This window comes from Rhododendron vialii, chromosome 8a (genome assembly GCF_030253575.1).
Source record: "Rhododendron vialii isolate Sample 1 chromosome 8a, ASM3025357v1".
Lineage (NCBI taxonomy): Eukaryota > Viridiplantae > Streptophyta > Magnoliopsida > Ericales > Ericaceae > Rhododendron > Rhododendron vialii.
The window spans coordinates 15,051,390-15,071,519 of NC_080564.1; the positions used below are offsets into that span (position 1 = coordinate 15,051,390).

Genomic DNA, 20,130 nt, shown 5'->3' on the forward strand with positions numbered 1-20,130 from the left:
CTTACAAATCAAGTGGGAATCATGCTCCTACTACAGAGAGAGAGAGAGAGAGAGAGAGAGGGAGGGGGGGGGGGAGACGAGAGGAATTGAAGAGGGGGGAGGGGGGGGAATGAGGGAGTTAGGGTTTTAAAATGTATATAAAAGAGGGTAAAATAGACATTTTAAGTTCCCACACCATGTATTGGTGAATACTTTCCCTTTTGCCATGGCAGGGGTACTATTGAAACTGGAGCCCATGGTTTGGGAAATAATTCCGGTCCACGCCACTGACCGGTCATTTACCCGTATACATTTTTTTCTTGGAAGATTAAAGAAGTCACAATCATAAACACACTTTTCCAAAAAAAAAAAAACAATCATAAACACAGTCCATATATACACGTGTCGTTGTGATCACGTTTTGTACGGCAACTATTTTGTGCACCCATACTTCTTTTTCTAACATGACGTAATGACTTATTCAATAATCCTGTTTTCTAAAAAAAAAACAAAATATTTTGTCTTTTCCATTTTATCTCTTCCCTTGGAGGAGGATGGGTCGCATAAGTGGAGTACTAGTTTTAGGGTTCATGGTGCATGAATTTTATTTAGAAAGTGTAGGGATAAATCTTTGGCTTAATTGCAAAAACACCCCTTGAACTATCACTTTTTTGCAACTTGACCCCCTCATGTACAAAACCCGACAACATGACCCCCTTAACTATCAAAATCAAGCAACATCACCCCCTCCCCTCATTTCCATTAACTTTTGCTAACATTTTGGATGGAAAAATGTTGAATTGGATGGGAAATGATTTCTATTCCTAAAAACCCCTTCCCCATGGCGGGAAATGAACTTTTTGGGGTATATATACATCTTTCCTCTTTTTTCCTAACCTACCAGGTTTGTTCTCTCTCTCTCTCTCTCTCTCTCTCTCTCTCTCTCTCTCTCTCACCACTACCCCCTCTCCCACCACCACCATGAAATTTGGTGGATAATACTAGGTTTGTTCTCTTTCTCTCTCTCTCTCACCACTACCCCCTCCCCACCACCACACACCATGAAATCTGGTGGAAAATGAAATCCAGAACATTTCCCACTTCTTTTTCTTCTCTTCTCTCTCTCCATAACCAAGAACACCTTAAACAGCAAGAACACCCAGTTTGAAACCCCAAACCCAGATTTCTTCTTCTTCTTCTCTCTCCATAACCAAGCACCATCCAAACCCAAACCTTGACCAAGAACACCATCCATTGCCCAGTTTTTGGACTAAAACCCACAACCAGAAAATTTGAAACCTCAAACCCAAAAAATTTCGGACCAAATCTGTCTGCCTTATTTTGAAAACCAAAACCAAACCCACTGACAGTCCTCACCTCATTTCATACAACATGAGTAGCTCTAGTTACACCAACATCAACTATTCACCGTACAATGGAGATGAAAAATGCAAATGTGGACGGAAGGCAGTCATGAGACCGTCATTGACTGTGAAAAATCCAGGAAGAAGGTTCCTTGGGTGTATCAACTACAAGGTAAATTTATCCTAGAAACTCTCTTCCCATTTTTTATTGGCCTTTTTTATTTGATTGTACAAAATTTGAAATGTGTCATGTTTATTTTTAGAAACGAAATGGATGCAATTTCTTTGAGTGGGTCGATCCAGAAACCTGTCCTAGAGGATTGGAATATGCCAAGATAATGCAAGCCAAAAAGGAAGAACTTGAGAGACAAGTTGAAGAGTTGAAAATGATCAATGAGGGGTTGGAAACAAGAAGACAAATGGTCGAAGAAGAAAATGAAGCCTTGTTCGTGAAAATAGTAGACTTGACTGAGATAAATGTTAACCTAGCAGCTACTAATGAAGCTCTACATGCACAAATTGGAACAAGGAAGACTAGACAGATTGGAACATGTTTTTGGAACATTATAGTCTTGGTGGTAGTCATTGTGCTTGTGATTGGTGTACTTGTGTCAACTGTGAAGCACACCCCTAAGAAAAAAACTTTGTATCTTCCTAAAATATGAATGAAATGCATGGTTTTTCATACATGATTGAACAATATGAATGAATGAAATTGATGAATTGATGCAATGCCAATGTTTCCATTCCATACATGTACAATAATACCAAAAGATATAAATACCAGACTAGTGCCAAGCCAATGCAGTACGAAATACAGCAACACAAGTGCCATACTAGATCAGATCAATTGAAGCAAGGCAGTGCCAAAACCTGTTCAACACCAGTGCCAAACCAAGGCAGTACCAAAACCTGTTGAACACACAGCATAATTGAAGCATAAGTACACATTTAATTAGTAATATTCACTTCTTTTCTCATAAGGCATCCCAGAAAAAATATAAACTTGATTCCAAAACATAACATTCAATCAAAAAGGTACCAAAAGATTACATATTGACTACTGCCAAGCCCAAGGCAATACCAAAATAATTCATTACAATGAACAAAATAGAGTTCTTGACATTGTGGCATTTGGTACAACAAAAACCATTACATTAAGTCATCAAAACAAAAAGTACTAATGCCATTGGGTACCACTTAAACCATTACACATTACAAACCATCACACAATATTAAAGTTTAGCCATAATGTAGGGAGGTATTCCCGAGCAGATACATTTAGTTACCAAACACGTGATGTTTGGGAACACGAGGTAAATACGACTGGACTTATCGCCGGGCAGTTCGGTGAACAGCGATATGGACCAGTGATATGAGAAGTCATGGCTTCAAGCAGACTGTTCGGTTATGATACAGCCGAACAGATGTAGTAAAAAACCTAGCACGTGATACGAGTGATCACGGGTTGAAAACAATGCAATCGATATCCGAATAAATGGTACGTAGGACCATAGTTTGAATATAGACAGGACAGTCATCATGCTAAACAAGTGTTCGGCAATATGGACCAGTGACATGAGAAGTCAATGGTCCAGGAAGGTTGTACGGGCTCAAGGACCAGTTACATGTGAGGTAACTGGTCCAAGCCATCTGTTCGGCTATGAGACGGCCGAACAAAGATAGAACTCCAATCGAGAGTAGGAGCAGAGAGAATACTCTGGAAGATTCCAGAATAGTCATGTCTCATATAGGGATAAAGATCCCAAGAATATAGGATCTGAGAAAGATACCCAACGAGTATGGGATGTTCGGCTCTTAAAGGAAAAGAATCCTAAAAGGACTCTTTTCCATAAACTGATAAAGGAAACGAGACTCCTTGATATCCTGGGTTTCCTATACGAGTTAGGAATCCTATGGCAATAAGGATGCTTGGACAGCAAGCATCCATGAATCTATAAATATGAGGAAAACCTAGAGGTGAGAGGTACGCAATACGTTGCATTATTATTGCTTTCCTACTGATAATTAGGGTTTAACTGCTAGTACGTGATACTAACAAAGGCATCGGAGGGCCTTTGCCACGAGAGGCAAAGGTGCACTCACCCCCTGTCTATTTTGCAGATTAGGGTTCAGACGTCGAGCTAGGGTTCCGGTGAAGAGGCACGAATAAGCCGTTGCAATCCAGTTGATCCGAAGCGTCAATTGTTTTCATCCCCCTACAATTGGCGCCGTCTGTGGGAAACGAAAGAATTCCCTTTTGAAATACGACCATGGTGGAAGTAACTCCAGCAACGCCGCATGAACCAAAAGATGTGTTAGATGAGGGAAGGGACAAATCACCACCTGGGGCTCCGAGAAAGCCCCAGGGTGGGCACAGAAGGAACACGAGTAAGGACCGACCCCTTACCGTGCATCATAACTCCAAAAATAGAGGAGATGGAGAGACGGCTTCGAGATCCACGAGAAGGAGTAAATCCCATCAAAGGGATGAATCAATCGCGCACTCCAGGAGTGTGCACCATAGTGACGACGTTCTTGATAGGAAGAGGCAAGAAGTCGAGGTGTATGCTCGTCTGATTAAAAAACGAGAGCATGAGATCAGAGAATTGGAAAGAATTAGGGAGCATCCGGAGGATTCTGGCCTGTCTCGAGGAAATTCTAGAGGCAGTAGGTATGCTATGGTACAATACAGAAAGGATCCTTCACGAGGAAGAAGGAGCAGAAGTCCTGTTAGAGGGCGTCACGAAGCTTCTCCACGAAAAAGGGGAAGAAAAAGTAGAAGCCGAACACCGGAGAGAAAGACTTCTTCACGAAAAAGGAGGAGCAGAGACCGGAGTTCTACCCCCGAGGAAGAGGACACGAGAAAGCATCATCGAGACAGGTACGAGAGACCTGATGCTGATTGGGTCAAGGCTTCGGCCCACAAGTCAAAGGAGCAAGAGGATGGGACAGTGACTGCACGAGAAGCAGCACGCAAGGCCCTGAGTAATATTGCAGCCTCTCCCTTTACAAAGAGGCTACAAGAAGCAAGGTTGCCGAGCAGAGTGAAGCACGGTGCGTTCGTACTTTACGAGACAAATACGGATCCCGTAGCTCACATACAGCATTACCAACAGGCCATGTTTATGCATGAGGGGAATGATTCCATCTTGTGCAAGATGTTTCCCTCCAGTCTTGGCAAGGTGGCTTTATCTTGGTTTCATAAGTTGGCCCCACGATCCATACGAGGATGGAGGCAGTTGGCAGAAGAATTCACTGCTCGGTTCTTAACGAGCAGAAAGGCCCCAAAAACTTTTGAGAGTCTTTCCACCATGAAGCAGGAGGAGAACGAGCAGATCAGGGATTATGCAAAGAAGTACTGGGAAACTTTTAACGAGATTGAAAGTTGCAGTGAAGAGTATGCAATTGCTACGTTCAAAACTGGTTTGCCTGTTCGGGGAGAGCTGCGCCGTTCATTGAATAAACATCCAGTAGCCACCTTGGCTAAATTGATGGAACGGATAGAGCAACATGCCAGAATGGAGGATGACATACTCCGTGAGGATGGCAGGACGGTTGCCGAACAGCAGAAGGCACCTGCCAAAAAGGTGGATAAGCCTGAACCCAAGTCTTACAAAGACAGAAGGGAGTACGGGCAGGCTAAGAAAGAGCCATACAAGGACAAGCAAACTCCTGACCCCAAGTCCTTCTTCTCTATCACAACGGTTTGGAAGGAGCCAATATACAGGATTCTTTATCGAATAAAGAATCAGCCATATTTCAAATGGCCCCCAAGTCTAGGCGGAGACAAAGATGCAAAACGTGCTACGAATCAGCACTGCAGTTATCACAAGGATTGGGGCCATATGACCGAGGATTGTGAGGTATACAAGAGGCACCTTGATGATTTGGTCTCTCGGGGCTATCTCAAGGAGTTTATCCAGGAGGACCCTAAAGAGAAAGGGAAGGCCATGGAACTGGGTTACGAGCAGCACCCTAAAGGCGTGATCCATATGATACATGGACTGGCTGCACCTTATACGAGGAGTGAGGTGAGGCTGTTGCAAAGACAAGTCAAGCATGATCAGCACGTGATGCGGTTGGGAAACAAGAGAGGGCGAGAGACTAATGCATGCAACGAGAGCATGGCATTCAGTGACGATGATTTGGCGGAGGTCCAAATACCCCACAATGATGCATTGGTCGTGACCTTACGAGTTGGGGAATACGACATCGAAAGAATTCTAGTGGATTCGGGGAGCTGTACAGAGGTGTTGTACTACGATGCATTCAAGAAGCTGGGCCTGGCCCAATCGGACTTGGAACAATCAACAACACCTCTAATTGGGTTCGGTGCAGGAGCAGTTTGGCCCCTGGGAAGACTGACTCTACCTGTTCGGGCTGGGTCAGTAGTATTAAGAACAGACTTTTTGGTAGTCGATGTCCCATCTTCCTATAACGCGATTATAGGGAGGACGTGGTTGCACAAAATGAGAGCAGTCTCCTCGACTTATCACCAGATGGTGAAATTTCCAGGATCAAATGGGATTGAAGTCCTTAAAGGAAACCAGAAGGTGGCACAGAAATGCTTGATTTCCATCATCAAAACAGCCCCGAAGGTCCACCATGTTCACACACTAGAAGTACCAGATCAACCAACCATCGAGGATGTTGGCAGAAGCCCGGCTGAAAAAGTAGTTGAGGGCCTGGAGAAGATTCAGATCAACGAGATTGATCCTGAAAGATATTTTTTGATTGGGAAATCATTACCAGCAGACGAAAAGGCTGAGTCGGTAAGATTTCTAAAAGAATATATTGATGTTTTTGCATGGGTGCCAGAGGAAATGCCCGGGGTGGATGCAGACGTGATCTGTCATCATTTAAACATTGACCCTCAACACAAGCCAATCATTCAGAAAAAACGAAGGGCTGCCGTACAGCATGTAGATGCAGTGATTGAAGAGGTCGATCGTTTGTTGGAGGCCAAGGCAATACGTGAAGTCTATTACCCAGAGTGGTTATCCAACACTGTTGTGGTAAAGAAGAAGAATGGGAAGTGGCGTGTCTGTGTGGACTTCACAGACCTGAACAAAGCATGCCCTAAGGACAGTTTTCCTTTGCCTAGGATTGACCAATTGGTTGATGCAACCTCTGGTTACGAGCGAATGAGTTTTCTCGATGCATATCGAGGATATCATCAGATTGCTATGTTTGAACCTGATCAAGAGAAGACTTCGTTCATCACACCACGAGGGTTATACTGTTACAGTGTTATGCCCTTTGGACTAAGGAATGCTGGGGCTACATACCAAAGACTTGCAACCATTATGTTCAAGAAGCTCATCGGGAAGACTTTGGAAGTTTACATAGATGATATGGTGGTAAAGAGTCGAGAAAAGGGAGGGCATATTTCTGATCTGAGGGAAGTGTTCGAAATCCTGAGGAAGTATAAGCTGAAACTCAACGCCTCAAAGTATGCGTTTGGAGTTGGTTCAGGAAAATTCCTGGGCCATTTGGTAACTCTGAGAGGGATAGAGGCAAATCCCGATCAGATTGATGCCTTACAAAGACTACAGAGTCCCAAAACTACCAAGGAAGTCCAGAGACTGACTGGAATGGCAGCAGCACTTAACAGATTCATCAGCAGGTCAAGCGACAAATGCAGACCCTTTTTTCAGTTATTAAAAAAAAGGGAGGGATTTGAATGGGGAGCAGAATGTGAACAAGCTTTCCAGGACCTGAAGAAGTACCTGGCCGAGCCCCCACTGTTGTCAACTCCACAGCCTGGTGAGTCTTTAATTCTGTACTTAGCTGTTTCCGAGCATGCAGTAAGTGCAGTCTTGTTGAGGGACTTGGGGATCGAACAAATCCCCATCTATTATGTTAGCAAGACGTTGTTGAGTGCAGAGACAAGATATCTGCCTTTAGAAAAACTTGTCCTGGCACTTAGGACAGCAACCAGGAAATTGCCACACTACTTCCAAAGCCATAAGGTTGTGGTTTATACTGAGTATCCATTAAAATCATTGCTTCGAAAGGCGGATTTCTCAGGACGGATCTCGACATGGTCCGTAGAGTTAAGTCAGTATGATCTCGAGTATCAGCCACGCACAGCAATTAAAGGCCAAGTGTTGGCCGATTTTGTGGCAGAGTTTTCCCCCACTGTTGCTCCTTTGCCTCCTACGAGAAAGGAACAGGCAGCTAAGACATCATCCTTGAAGGATCAACCCGTAGCCGAACAGGATCCCAAAGAATGGAAGTTATTCGTTGATGGATCAGCGTGCAATACTGGTTCTGGAATTGGAGTTGTCCTCTTTCCTCCTCAAGGAGTTCTCATTGAACTCTCTGTTCGGCTTGGATTCAGTGCATCGAATAATGTGGCTGAATATGAAGCACTCTTGGCTGGGTTAAGAAGTGCAAAGACCCTTAAAGCAGAACGGGTCAGGGTGTATTGTGATTCCCAGCTTGTTGTGAATCAGCTGTCCGGAGAGTACGAGACTCGGAATGAAAAGATGGTAGCCTACGTGCAGGCAGCAAAAGACTTGCTTGATACTTTCGAGAGGGTATATATTGAGCAAATAAGTTCTGGACAGAATGCTCATGCAGATTCTTTAGCTTGGTTGGCTGCAGCAGTACCAACAGAGTTTAAAAGAAGGGTGGCAGTAGAATACCTCAACGAGCCGAGCATTGGGAGGAGTGTAGACTTGGTCTTGGACGTGAACCAAGGACCAAGTTGGATGGACCCAATAATGGAGTTCTTACGAGACGAGATACTCCCTTCTGATAAAAAGGAGGCCCACAAGATAAGAGTCAAATCTGCTAGGTTTTGGCTGTCCCCAGAGGGTAAGTTGTATAGGAAATCCTTTACGGGTCCCTATTTGCTATGTGTACATCCTGAGATGGTACAGAAGTTCCTTCATGAAATCCACGAGGGAACATGTGGGAGCCATGCTGGAGGCAGATCTATTGCCCACCGAGCAATTACTCAAGGCTACTGGTGGCCACACATGCAAGAAGATGCAAAGGTGTATGTAAAGATTTGTGAGAAGTGTCAAAAGTTCTCACCAATGATTCGAACACCCGCTGAAGATCTGGTGCCATTAACAAGTCCCTGGCCTTTTGCTCAATGGGGGATGGATATCGTGGGTCCATTGCACAAAGCAACTGGGAATCGAAAATTCCTGCTTGTTGCAACTGACTATTTTACAAAGTGGATTGAGGCAGAACCACTGGCCAAAATCACTGAGCCTATGATAGAAAGGTTCGTGTGGAAAAACATCATCACTCGTTTTGGGGTCCCTTATTCATTGATTACAGACAATGGATCCCAATTCCAGAAGAAATTCAAGGCTTTTTGTGCCCAATATGGAATAAGAAATTTTTATTCCACCCCAGCCTACCCTCAGAGTAATGGGCAAGCAGAGGCATCTAATAAAACTATCCTAGATGGGATAAAGAAGAGGCTGGACAAAGCTAAGGGAAAGTGGCCTGACGAGTTACCATTGGTCCTGTGGGCTCATCGAACAACGCCTAGGAGGTCTACGGGAGAGACCCCCTATTCATTGGCCTATGGAACAGAGGCTGTCATACCTCTGGAGGTAGGCCTGCCGACCAACAGGACCGTTTTGGTTGAAAGTGGAGGCAATGACAGGGCCCTTCAAATCGAGCTTGACCTTGCCGAGGAGAGGAGAGAAAAAGCCTTGGTACATCTTGCTTCTTACCAAGAACAACTGATGAAAAGCTACAACAAGCATGTTCACCCTCGAGAATTTGGTGTTGGGGACCTCGTGCTACGAAAAGTGCTCGGCAACACCAAGGTGGCTAACGAGGGCAAACTGGGGGCCAACTGGGAAGGCCCGTATAGAGTAACTGAATCGTGGGCATCGGAGCCTATCGATTGGCTGATCTGGATGGTGATCCAATTCCGAGGCCTTGGAATGTTCATAATTTACGAAAGTTCTTTGTTTAGAAGTATTAAATTCTGTTTTGGATTTACACTACGTGATTGTGTGGGAATTACGAATATAATTCCTTTGTTCTAGTTTTGATTGTTTTTGCAAAGGGTACGAGTAACGCTCTCTTGCGTTTTACAGATTATGAATACAATCACTTCTTTCGAAAAACTGTTGTGGTATTTAAATACGAACTACGAGTTTGGTTCTCCTTATTCGTATTGGGGAGCAGGGTATACCTTTTGAGTATGTGAAACTTAAAAGCATTATACATTTTTAAGTACGTGACACTTAACGAATACAAGTACGAAACACTTGTATAGAATTTCAAGTATGTGAAACTTGGGTATACATTTAAACACAAGTATGAAAACACTTGTATGTTTTCTTTTAAAAAGTACAAGTACGAAATACTTGTATGGACGTTCAAAGTACGAGATACTTATATGGTATTTTAAGTACGTGATACTTGAGAAACTATATTGGCTTGACTTATATGTAAGCCACATTTAAGTACGTGAAACTGATGTTCCTAAGTATGTGAAACTTGAGGAAAACCTTTATGTTCAAGTACGAGAAACTTAAAAACATTAAGTACGTGATACTTAAACACAAGTATGAAACACTTGTGTGATTTCCAAACGGTTGAGTACGTGACACTTAAACACAAGTATGAAACACTTGTGTGATTAAGTGCGAGCACACTTATATGCCTTAAAAACCATTCAAGGTGGAACGCTTTTTAGTACGTGAAACTTAGAATTCAGAACAGCAAATCTTGTGTGAAAGATTTGCTAAAAGTACGAAATACTTATGCAATCAAATGATGCTTAAACAGTACGAACTACTTAGATTGAAAATTGCATACGAACAGATGCAGCAAACATGGACGCCGAGCAAAACATAAAAGTTATGCCACGAAGGGCCGAATACCTGTTTTAAAAGTAAAGTATTGATAGTACTGGTACCACGCAGGGTGAAAAAGGCTATGGTCATGCAAGACCAGCCAGATGATTTTTAAAAAAAAAAACTACCTGTTTACTATCTTAATCCAGGTTCTGAACCTCAGAAGGGACATCAGCCTCAGCAACAGCAGTAGCAGTTTGTACCTCTGGGATAACGATCTCAGTGGTCACTTCCAGAACAGATGATCGCACAACGTCATTTTGTGCTTCAACTTGTATTTCTTCATCAACATCTGCAAAATCATCAATCTGTTGATCAACGTCGTCTGCTGGAGCTGCAACTTGGCGACTTGGCAGATCATTCTCAACCCATAGGGGAGAATCCTCAGCAACTCCTGCCTTTGTAAGGCACGCCTCCCAGCAAGCAACCCAGATTTGGTCTTGAATATCAGGCATCTGCTCGACATAACTTGATGTTGTGGCGTCAAACCCCTTCTGATAACCATCTTCAAAGGATGCCTTTTTGGTGCTGTCCATCTCGGCCAAGACTTGATGCAGACTCTCCTCCGTGGTCACAAGCTTGCCCTTTGTCTCAGACAAGTCAGCTTTAGCTTTATCTCTCTCTCTCTAATCTCGTGACTGTTCGGATCAACCTGGTGTTGTCATTTAAAAGCCTGATCCTCTCGGCTTCAGCTTCCTGGAATTTTTGGCCCAGTACGACCATTTTTTGGATAAACTATAGCAAATACCAGAACGTGAGTAACTTTTTTCTTAAAACTTATAAAGATGAAGCTTTAAAGAAGAGAAGTTTCTATTACCTTGATTCCACTGACGAGACCAGTGGACACAAGCCGATCAGGGGGAGACGAAGACTCTTTCTGTAAGTCAACAGGGAGTAACAATCCTTGGGCCAGAGCAAGTGCTGTTTCCGACGAACTAGCACTGTCCCCGACGTGAACGGGACGGTCTCCTCTAGTGAATAGAGGAGTCCATGTTTGAGGAAGTACTTGGGTAGTTGGTGAAACGGGGTGATGTGTTTCGGTATCTACTTGAGACGCAGTACCAGTTTGGTCTTCTGATCTAGGCCGTTTGTCTCTGTGAGCATCACTGGCCTCTATGGTAGTCTCCACTTCACGAGATGAAGTGGAGCGGTTCGAACCTCCTCTGTTGCGACGGGGTGCAGGGGGGGCGTTCCCTGTGGAAGCTACCCGACCAGATCCCCGTCCCCGAGAAGAGACGGTGAGGAGGGAGCTGAGGTTTAAAGGCTGACGTGTCATGGTGCTTGAGTTAGGAGAAAATTGAGAATAACCTGAAGAGGATGATTGACTGGTGTCAAGATTCAATACTGGCTGTTCGGGTTGAAGAGGAATGACCTGTCTGGATCTTCGAACTCTAACTCGAGGCTGAGGAGCAGTCGATGTAAAGGCAGCGCTGGTGCTAGGATGAGCGAGCCTCCTGTCGATGACACCTCTGTATGCAGGATCGTATCCCAGAAGTACGTCAGCGTCACGACCCCGACCAGCTGTTCGGGTACCAGTCCATGCGAAAAGCTACGAGAAAGCAGTAAATGAAGAATTGTAAAAGAGGAAAATCAAGAGCATACGTGGATAGCCCCATATGTGGGGGCAATGGAGCCCCAGCACTTGGCCATCTTCCCCTAAAGGCTCGAATGCTCCAGTTACATAGAGGAAGTCGATCTCATGGTCACGAGCAGAATCTGGCAGATTGAGCACGAAGCGCTTCTCTGCCCTCCTAACTTTGAAGTAGTAAGTATTGTACTCAGGGTTTAGTACTATACTATACCACCACTGGATGTCCCAGATTCCTAAATTGGTTTCTAGAATCCCATTTAGGGCTATAGTCCCCATTATCAGTCTAAAAACGTTCGTAGAAACTTGCATGGGTGTAAGACGGTACCAGCTTAAAATCTGGCGGAGGAGTGGATGAAGGGGGAAACGGACCCCGCCTTCGACAACGGACACGATTGGGATACACATTCTATCCCACGATCCAGCATCCCTATCCGCTTCTAATGGAGCGAGTTCAAGCCCTACGTTTTCAGGGATATTGTATTTCTCTCTAAATGCCGCCATGGCAGCAGGGGTATCACAAAGTTTCCAAAACTTACTGGGTCTAGGAGGGTTGTCGTCCGCCATGAGTATATTTAGAAAAGAAGAAAAGATGGAAATGGGTACGAATTGAAACCCTAGAAATGACCCACCAAATCTGAGAATGAGATCTCAGATAGAAACCTAAGAAGAAGAAGGGGAATGAGAGCAAGAATCTTACGAGAATATTGTGACGATTCCCTGGAGTGCAATCGAGTTTGCAGGCGGCGGCAATGGCGGAAAGCTTTAAAGAGAAAAACTGAAAGTTTGAATGTTTTGGATGAAAAACCAAAGAGAGCCCTTTCAGGGGTTTAAGGGTAAGAGACGGAGACGAAACGTCTCCTCTCACACCGTTACAGGAAAAAGTAACGGAAAGCAGAAACCGTTCTGACGCCGTTTCATAGAACGTCAGTTCGAAGTTAATGCTAGGCATACGAAAACGTGCCACGTGGAGTCGTTTACCCCGAAATGGTATAATGACATAGGCGCCAAAAGGCATCAATGAAGTATTGAAATTATGACTGCACGGGATCAAAAGAGTTTGGTCTTGATAGAATTCTGTTTCTAAGCGTCATATATTACCCCCGAACAGTGGTAAATACATGAAGCTGGGGAGCAATTGTAGGGAGGTATTCCCGAGCAGATACATTTAGTTACCAAACACGTGATGTTTGGGAACACGAGGTAAATACGACTGGACTTATCGCCGGGCAGTTCGGTGAACAGCGATATGGACCAGTGATATGAGAAGTCATGGCTTCAAGCAGACTGTTCGGTTATGATACAGCCGAACAGATGTAGTAAAAAACCTAGCACGTGATACGAGTGATCACGGGTTGAAAACAATGCAATCGATATCCGAATAAATGGTACGTAGGACCATAGTTTGAATATAGACAGGACAGTCATCATGCTAAACAAGTGTTCGGCAATATGGACCAGTGACATGAGAAGTCAATGGTCCAGGAAGGTTGTACGGGCTCAAGGACCAGTTACATGTGAGGTAACTGGTCCAAGCCGTCTGTTCGGCTATGAGACGGCCGAACAAAGATAGAACTCCAATCGAGAGTAGGAGCAGAGAGAATACTCTGGAAGATTCCAGAATAGTCATGTCTCATATAGGGATAAAGATCCCAAGAATATAGGATCTGAGAAAGATACCCAACGAGTATGGGATGTTCGGCTCTTAAAGGAAAAGAATCCTAAAAGGACTCTTTTCCATAAACTGATAAAGGAAACGAGACTCCTTGATATCCTGGGTTTCCTATACGAGTTAGGAATCCTATGGCAATAAGGATGCTTGGACAGCAAGCATCCATGAATCTATAAATATGAGGAAAACCTAGAGGTGAGAGGTACGCAATACGTTGCATTATTATTGCTTTCCTACTGATAATTAGGGTTTAACTGCTAGTACGTGATACTAACAAAGGCATCGGAGGGCCTTTGCCACGAGAGGCAAAGGTGCACTCACCCCCTGTCTATTTTGCAGATTAGGGTTCAGACGTCGAGCTAGGGTTCCGGTGAAGAGGCACGAATAAGCCGTTGCAATCCAGTTGATCCGAAGCGTCAATTGTTTTCATCCCCCTACACATAAGCCTAAGATAAAGCTGATTCAAGTGGCAGATCTCTGGGTACTTGGTGTTGAAGTTGCTCCTTGGGAGTCTAGCCTAGGAATATGAGTGTTTGGCATTGTGGCACTGCCACTTCCACTACCACTACCACATGATGCTGCAGATGAACTTGCTGCCTGATTCCAAAAAAAAGCATTTCCTAGCCTTGTGGATCTCCTCCAACCCTACATTGACAGTCCAATATAAATAAGTTCACACATATTGGCATGCGTTCACATCGACTAAACTATAAACAATGGACATGAGGTTAGTGTTATACCTGTGGTATTGGCAAACCCACCCTTGGGGCAATAGATTCTGCACCTCCAAACCTTGTCATTGGTATTTTGACTTTCCCAACTATTGGCTCCTTACCCTTCCCACTCTTTGCACCTTTATTTGTTCTAAGATCCACTTCAATGTTTGGATTTCTTTCTCTAATGACAACACCAGGAAGTGTAGCAATGGTTCCACCTTTTCCTTTACCTCCACCTCTACTACCATTCCCATTGTTTGCACCTCTTCCTCTTCCAAGAACCATTTGAGTGTTTGTAGCTCTTTCCCTACCAATGAGAATACCCTGATTTGGGCCTCTTCCTTTTACAACCAACCCATTATTTGCACCAATGTTTGCTCTACCTCTACCTCTACCACTACCTCTACTACCATTGTTCACTCCTCCAGTACCTCTACTAGCAGTGGGGACCCCCCTTCCTTTACCTCCAGTCACTCCTTTTCCTCTACCTCCAATCACTCCTCTTCCTCTGCCACCCTCATTCTGAATTCCTCTTCCTCTACCTCCAATCACTCCTTTTCCTCTGCTACCCTCATTTTGAATTCCTCTTCCTCTTCCTCCCACCACCATCACACCCTATTAAAGCCAAATAATGAGGACTTATAATGAAATAAAAGTGTTGTAAATCATAAATTATTAATGTAGTCATGACAAAAGAAAAAACAGATTGACCATACTTGTTCACCAGTGCTATTCGTTGACTTGTGAGGGTAGGTTCTAGCATTGTGACCTGTCTGCTTGCATTGTCCACACTTTAGGGTTGTGTAATACTTTCTCACTCCACTTGAAGTAGTTTTTGGCTCATCAGGGCCCTTCTTCCTATTTTTTTTGGGTCTACCACTCTTTGGCCTAAAAGGAGGAGGGCTGATTGGATCAAAGTCTGTACGAACCCACATTGTTTGGTCTGGAATTGGTTTAATTGTGAAGTTGTATGTCCTCGCAAAAGTACTTTGATGAAAGCACTGATCAACATAATCTTCAGGATCACTTTTATCTGCTATGATTGCAGCCATTCCATGTGCACATGGTATCCCACTGACATTCCATTTCCTGCAAGTGCATGTTTTCTGTCCTATGTCCACAACATAGATCCTAGGTACACAAATGACTTCAAATATGGTGCCACCACTATACATAACCTCATATTGCCCCATTAGTTGTTGGGTTCTCTCAATTCTCCTACTAATCCTTGGACATATATTACCATTCCACCCCATGCACAATTGAAGTCTAGTTTGCAACCTTGTCATTAGGTACCTTCTAATACTTTCCACCATGGTCAGAATTGGTTGGTCTCTTGCATCTTTGATTGCTGTATTAAAAGCTTCACTTGTGTTATTATCCATTCTATTGCACTTAGACCTTGTACTATACATGCACCTAGCCCACGTTGTTGGTAGTTCTCTCATCAACCATTCATATGCAGTTTCATCAATCTCTTTAATTTCATTCATCCTCTCTTCAAACTCTTGCACTGTGTAAACTGATGCAGCCCCCCACATGAGATCTTTCCACTCTTTACCCTTGTATAGTTTATTGAAGTTTAAGTACATGTGTCTAATGCAATACCTATGTTCTACATTAGGGTACTTTTGAGCAAATGTTTCTGTCAAACCCTAGAAAAAAATGAAACAACTTAAGAAATAAAAAAAAAGCAACAAACATAACGTAAACAATATAAACATTTAAGTAAGTAAACAACTTAAGTAACAAATACCTTCTGCCTATCAGAGATGAAGCACCAACCCTTTTGCTCTGGATTCCCTATCATGTCGGTTAGATTCTCCAAGAACCAAGTCCAACTGTCTTTTGTTTCCGCCTCAACAATAGCAAATGCCAAAGGAAACATCTGATTGTTGGCATCTTTTGCAGTTGCATGCATCAATTGACCTCCAAATGAGCCTTTTAAGAAACATGCATCTAACCCAATTATAGGTCTGCAACCAGCTAAAAACCCCTTTACCTGTGCATCATAACCTATGAACATTCTCTGAAACACTGGACCTTCATCAGGCAAGGGTCTTTCAACATTCATTTTAGCCACACTACTTGGGTTCTGTATCCTAACCATCTCACAGTAATCCCACAACTTCAAATATTGTTTTCTATGATCTCCTTGAATTAGCTCAAGTGCCTTTCTCTTTGCTCTATAGACTTTGGTATGTGAAACATTTATCAGCCACTCCCTCCTAACTATGTTCTTCATTGATTTGACCTTAGTCTCAGGAGCATCAACCAGCTTGGTTATGTACTTTTGGGAAAGCCACGATGAGGTTGCATTATTATTAGTGTAAATCCTAGTACATTTATGCATTTGCGTTATCTTTTTAATTTGAAAGGATTTCTCATCGTACATGGGAGAGGCATGAAGCCTAAAGCTACAATCACGTGCACACTTCACAGTCACTCTTGTAGACTCATTCTTCAAAAATGTGAATGTATACCCCTCCTTTATGTGGTATTCCCTCAATAATTTCCTAAACACCCGCACATTAGGAAACTTCATCCCCTCTATTAGTTGGGGTTTCTTCATGTAACTCTCTTTAAACTCAGGAAAAATAGGTTTCCCATCATCATCATAGTCCTATCCCAAGTTGTTATCATCACTGTCAGAACTAAGATCTTCATCACCTTTACTCCCAAGGTTGTAGGTATTTCCTAAACCTACCAAGGGAATGGGCTCCTCTTGTTCTTCATCAGAAGACTCTTCTATCCCACTAAAAGATCCACAAGAACTTTCACTATCATTATTGGGCTGCCACTCATAGTCAGAATCACTACCCTCATCCATTTCTTCTACATCCACACCTTCTTGAACTATATGTTCAACTTCTTCTTCATCACAGCTTTCTTGAACTATGTGTTCAACTCCATCTCCATGAAGGTGTTCCACTACGTGTCCTCCTACATCTAAGTCACCTTCCAATTCAGTTAAGGAGCTAGGGTCAATAGTAGTATTTGTCTCTCTACATATCACCTCCACCTGATCCTCACAATCCTCGTCAGATTCTACCACATTAGGACAATGGACATATACATCAATTATCATATACTTCCTACCAGAATGCGCTGCAAACATTTGAAGCATATCATCATGAGAAGTCAATTCAACTAATCCATTGTTCGTTTCATGCATTGGAAGTCTATAAAACACAGTTATGTATTCTGTTACTCCATTAAAATCTGTTATTCCATACCCCATCTGCCTAATATTATCCACCAACTCATAAAAGGTGAAGGAATCTGGATCTACCTTCATTTCTGCAATGACCCCATTCAAGTATTTTGACTGCGACCCCCTGACTACTTTACCACCAACGCGGATATTCAAAGTACACCTCAGATCAACCATGTTTTCTGTGTAACATAACAAAAAAAAAAAACAAAACAGTTGGATTAATATCAGGACCAACAAAACCATACAATGGGTATCATTTAAATAAAAAATATGATTAATAACAAACTAGCAAAACAATACAGTGGGTGTTCTTTAAAAAATATGCATGTGCCTAGAAACACTATTTTAAACACTGTTTTGTACTCTATTTTAGGATCCCAATCCAATTTTGTAAAGCACCAATATGATACCCAGTTTTTAATGCCCTAATCTCGTACTTTAAGGTTAAAAAATAAAAAGTTCGGGAAACCCCAATTTTTAAGCCAAAAAAATCTCACTGTTCGAAAATCCCCAATATTTAAACCCTAATCTCGGCTTTTGGGGGAAACACATTTTCAATATCCAGAAATTCCCAAACCCCCTATTTTTAAAGCCACAATCATTGACTTTTAGGGTTACATTCACTGTTTAGGGTTACATTCATTAAAAAATTTGAAAACCCCAAAATTCCCCAATTTTTTAAACCGAAAAGCACGTGAATACATAAGTTGATATAAACAACTTACAGAAAACTTACGTATTCACAGGAGAACCAAGAAAACCAGGTAGAACTCGGCGTACAGAATCGAACGAAGTGGACTCGGCGTACGGAATCGAACGACGTAGATTTTGTCACTCTAGGGTTTCGACTTCTGAGATGCTTCTGTCGATTGATTGGAGATGGGTGGGAGATGGGTGGGAGATGGAGATGGGTGGGTGGAGATCGGTCTCAATGGTCATGGTGGGCGGCGGCGATTATATCATCGAGAGAGAGAGAGAGATCATCGACAGAAAAGAAAGAGAGAGTGCGTGGTGTGGTTGTGTCTTTTTTTGTTTTTATCTTTTTCCTTTTTCCTTTTTCCTTTTTTTTTTAAGCCGGGGGTACTTTCGTCTTTCTCTTTCACTCCGTCCAATTTTTAACGGAAATGAGGGGAAGGGGGTGATGTTGTTTGATTTTGATAGTTAAGGGGGTCATGTTGTTGGGTTTTGTACATGAGGGGGTCAAGTTGCAAAAAAGTGATAGTTCAAGGGGTGTTTTTGCAATTAAGCCTAAATCTTTACACGTTTATATTTTGGTCTTAAATTTTTTAGGCTCAATTCGTTTCAATGTAAAATGTCATACAATATAAAATGTTTTCCATGTAAAATGTTTTTTTTTTTAAACAAACTTGAAACTTTTAATTTTCCGAAATTAAATTGACACATGAAAAATATTTTCAGAAAGAGAGGATAAGATGGTGGAATTCAATTCCCAGAAGAGAGAGAGAGAGAGAGAGAGAGAGGGAGAAAGATATATGAGAATAAAGAAATAAAACATAAGTACAATCAAAGAAACTCAGCAGTGAGAATTGCAATAGAAGGCAACAGAGTCATTTTAGAAAATAACTTACGAAAAATTTAATGGTAAGTCATTTTCGTCCAACTGATGGTCTCATTTTTTATACAACCAAACACCGAAAAATAAGTAAAATATTTTACTAAAAAACATTTGATGTTCAAACAAAGAGCTTCGAATGGGTTGTACGGAGAAAATAAATAATTCTATTTAGATTAAGCGTGTCGTTTTTTTTTTTTTTTGTTTGTCCGATTCCCACTTGTTCTGGAATTCCGCTCAAGATGATGCTTGTAGAGTAAATCTGAAGGTAAATCAGACTCATTTTAGCCACCTTTCAGTCACTTTTGGCTTTGAAAGTCGAATTCCATTAGATTAATCTTGAAAGTCTAAAGGCAGCCAAATGATCTACTACTTTATCCCGATGGTGTCGTGATACCTAGTTGACTGAAAACGCTGCAGAGTGAAATGCACTTATTTTTTGACAAACAAAATCATCACAGATATATTATAATACTCCATAGATATCAAATAAACAGATATATTATGGAATGCACTTAAAAACTACATACATGCGTCCGAAAAACGATAAATCTAAACAAACATTATGGATAAAAAAAATGTCCAAATCACCTCCATCTGCAAAGGAATATGATTTCTTTTCAAGGTTTGTAGTACTACGTACTACCTAAATACTACGGAGTACTGTATTCAAATGGAAGATACTAAATAATTGAAGCTTATATGTGACGGGACATACAAAAATTGCTGGGTGAAATTCCATTTTAGGTTTCCACATGAAAGTCCCGCTTATGTTGAATTCGGAACACATGGCTCCTTATCCAGAAAGGATGGAACATCAAGTCCCATATCTCCCTTCATACCAAATCCCTAACTTTTTCCGGTTTCATGCCTGAGATGACGCATTGGCTTAATGAATCATGAATGAACGAGTTACATGAGTTCCCACGTCATGTAAAACAGAGAAAAAATAAGCCTTATTATTATTATTATTATTTGGAGTATTTTTTTCCATTCTCGAGCCTGTTTGATAAAACTGAAAACTGAAACTGAATGCTGAAAAATTAAGTACTGACAGCTGAATGCTGAATTTTTTAAGCTAAAAAGCTGTTTGGTAAACATATTAAATATTGAATTAAAAAAATGATAAATTAATTTTAGTTCCGATTCTCTCTTAATTTACTAATGGTCACAATGTACTT

General features: G+C 42.1%; 4 protein-coding genes across 6 annotated transcripts; 1 reads left to right on the plus strand and 3 right to left on the minus strand.

The window, feature by feature from the left end:
- Positions 1 to 1,371: 1,371 nt before the first annotated feature.
- LOC131298588 (uncharacterized protein At4g04775-like) lies at positions 1,372 to 2,008 on the plus strand. Its single transcript, XM_058324069.1, has 2 exons — positions 1,372 to 1,515; positions 1,607 to 2,008. The coding sequence occupies exons 1-2, from the start codon at positions 1,372 to 1,374 to the stop codon at positions 2,006 to 2,008; spliced, it is 546 nt and encodes a 181-aa protein (XP_058180052.1).
- Positions 2,009 to 13,888: 11,880 nt separating this feature from the next.
- On the minus strand, positions 13,889 to 14,782 carry LOC131298004 (uncharacterized). Of its 2 annotated transcripts, XM_058323256.1 has the most exons (3): positions 14,591 to 14,782; positions 14,184 to 14,560; positions 13,889 to 14,088 (listed from the first exon to the last, which is right to left on the minus strand). In XM_058323256.1, the coding sequence occupies exons 1-3, from the start codon at positions 14,766 to 14,768 to the stop codon at positions 13,906 to 13,908; spliced, it is 738 nt and encodes a 245-aa protein (XP_058179239.1). In that variant the 5' UTR covers positions 14,769 to 14,782; the 3' UTR covers positions 13,889 to 13,905. The 2 variants fall into 2 exon arrangements, with proteins under 2 accessions (XP_058179239.1, XP_058179238.1); XM_058323255.1 differs by having other exon boundaries at positions 14,184 to 14,782.
- A 42-nt stretch (positions 14,783 to 14,824) lies between these two features.
- On the minus strand, positions 14,825 to 15,751 carry LOC131298590 (uncharacterized). The gene has a single exon (XM_058324070.1). It carries the CDS (start codon positions 15,749 to 15,751, stop codon positions 14,825 to 14,827), a length of 927 nt encoding a protein of 308 aa, XP_058180053.1.
- Positions 15,681 to 18,242, minus strand: LOC131297939 (uncharacterized). Of its 2 annotated transcripts, XM_058323156.1 has the most exons (3): positions 18,113 to 18,242; positions 17,452 to 17,555; positions 15,681 to 17,267 (listed from the first exon to the last, which is right to left on the minus strand). In XM_058323156.1, the coding sequence occupies exon 3, from the start codon at positions 16,729 to 16,731 to the stop codon at positions 15,901 to 15,903; it is 831 nt and encodes a 276-aa protein (XP_058179139.1). In that variant the 5' UTR covers positions 16,732 to 17,267; positions 17,452 to 17,555; positions 18,113 to 18,242; the 3' UTR covers positions 15,681 to 15,900. The 2 variants fall into 2 exon arrangements, with proteins under 2 accessions (XP_058179139.1, XP_058179140.1); XM_058323157.1 differs by having other exon boundaries at positions 15,681 to 17,555.
- Positions 18,243 to 20,130: the final 1,888 nt, after the last annotated feature.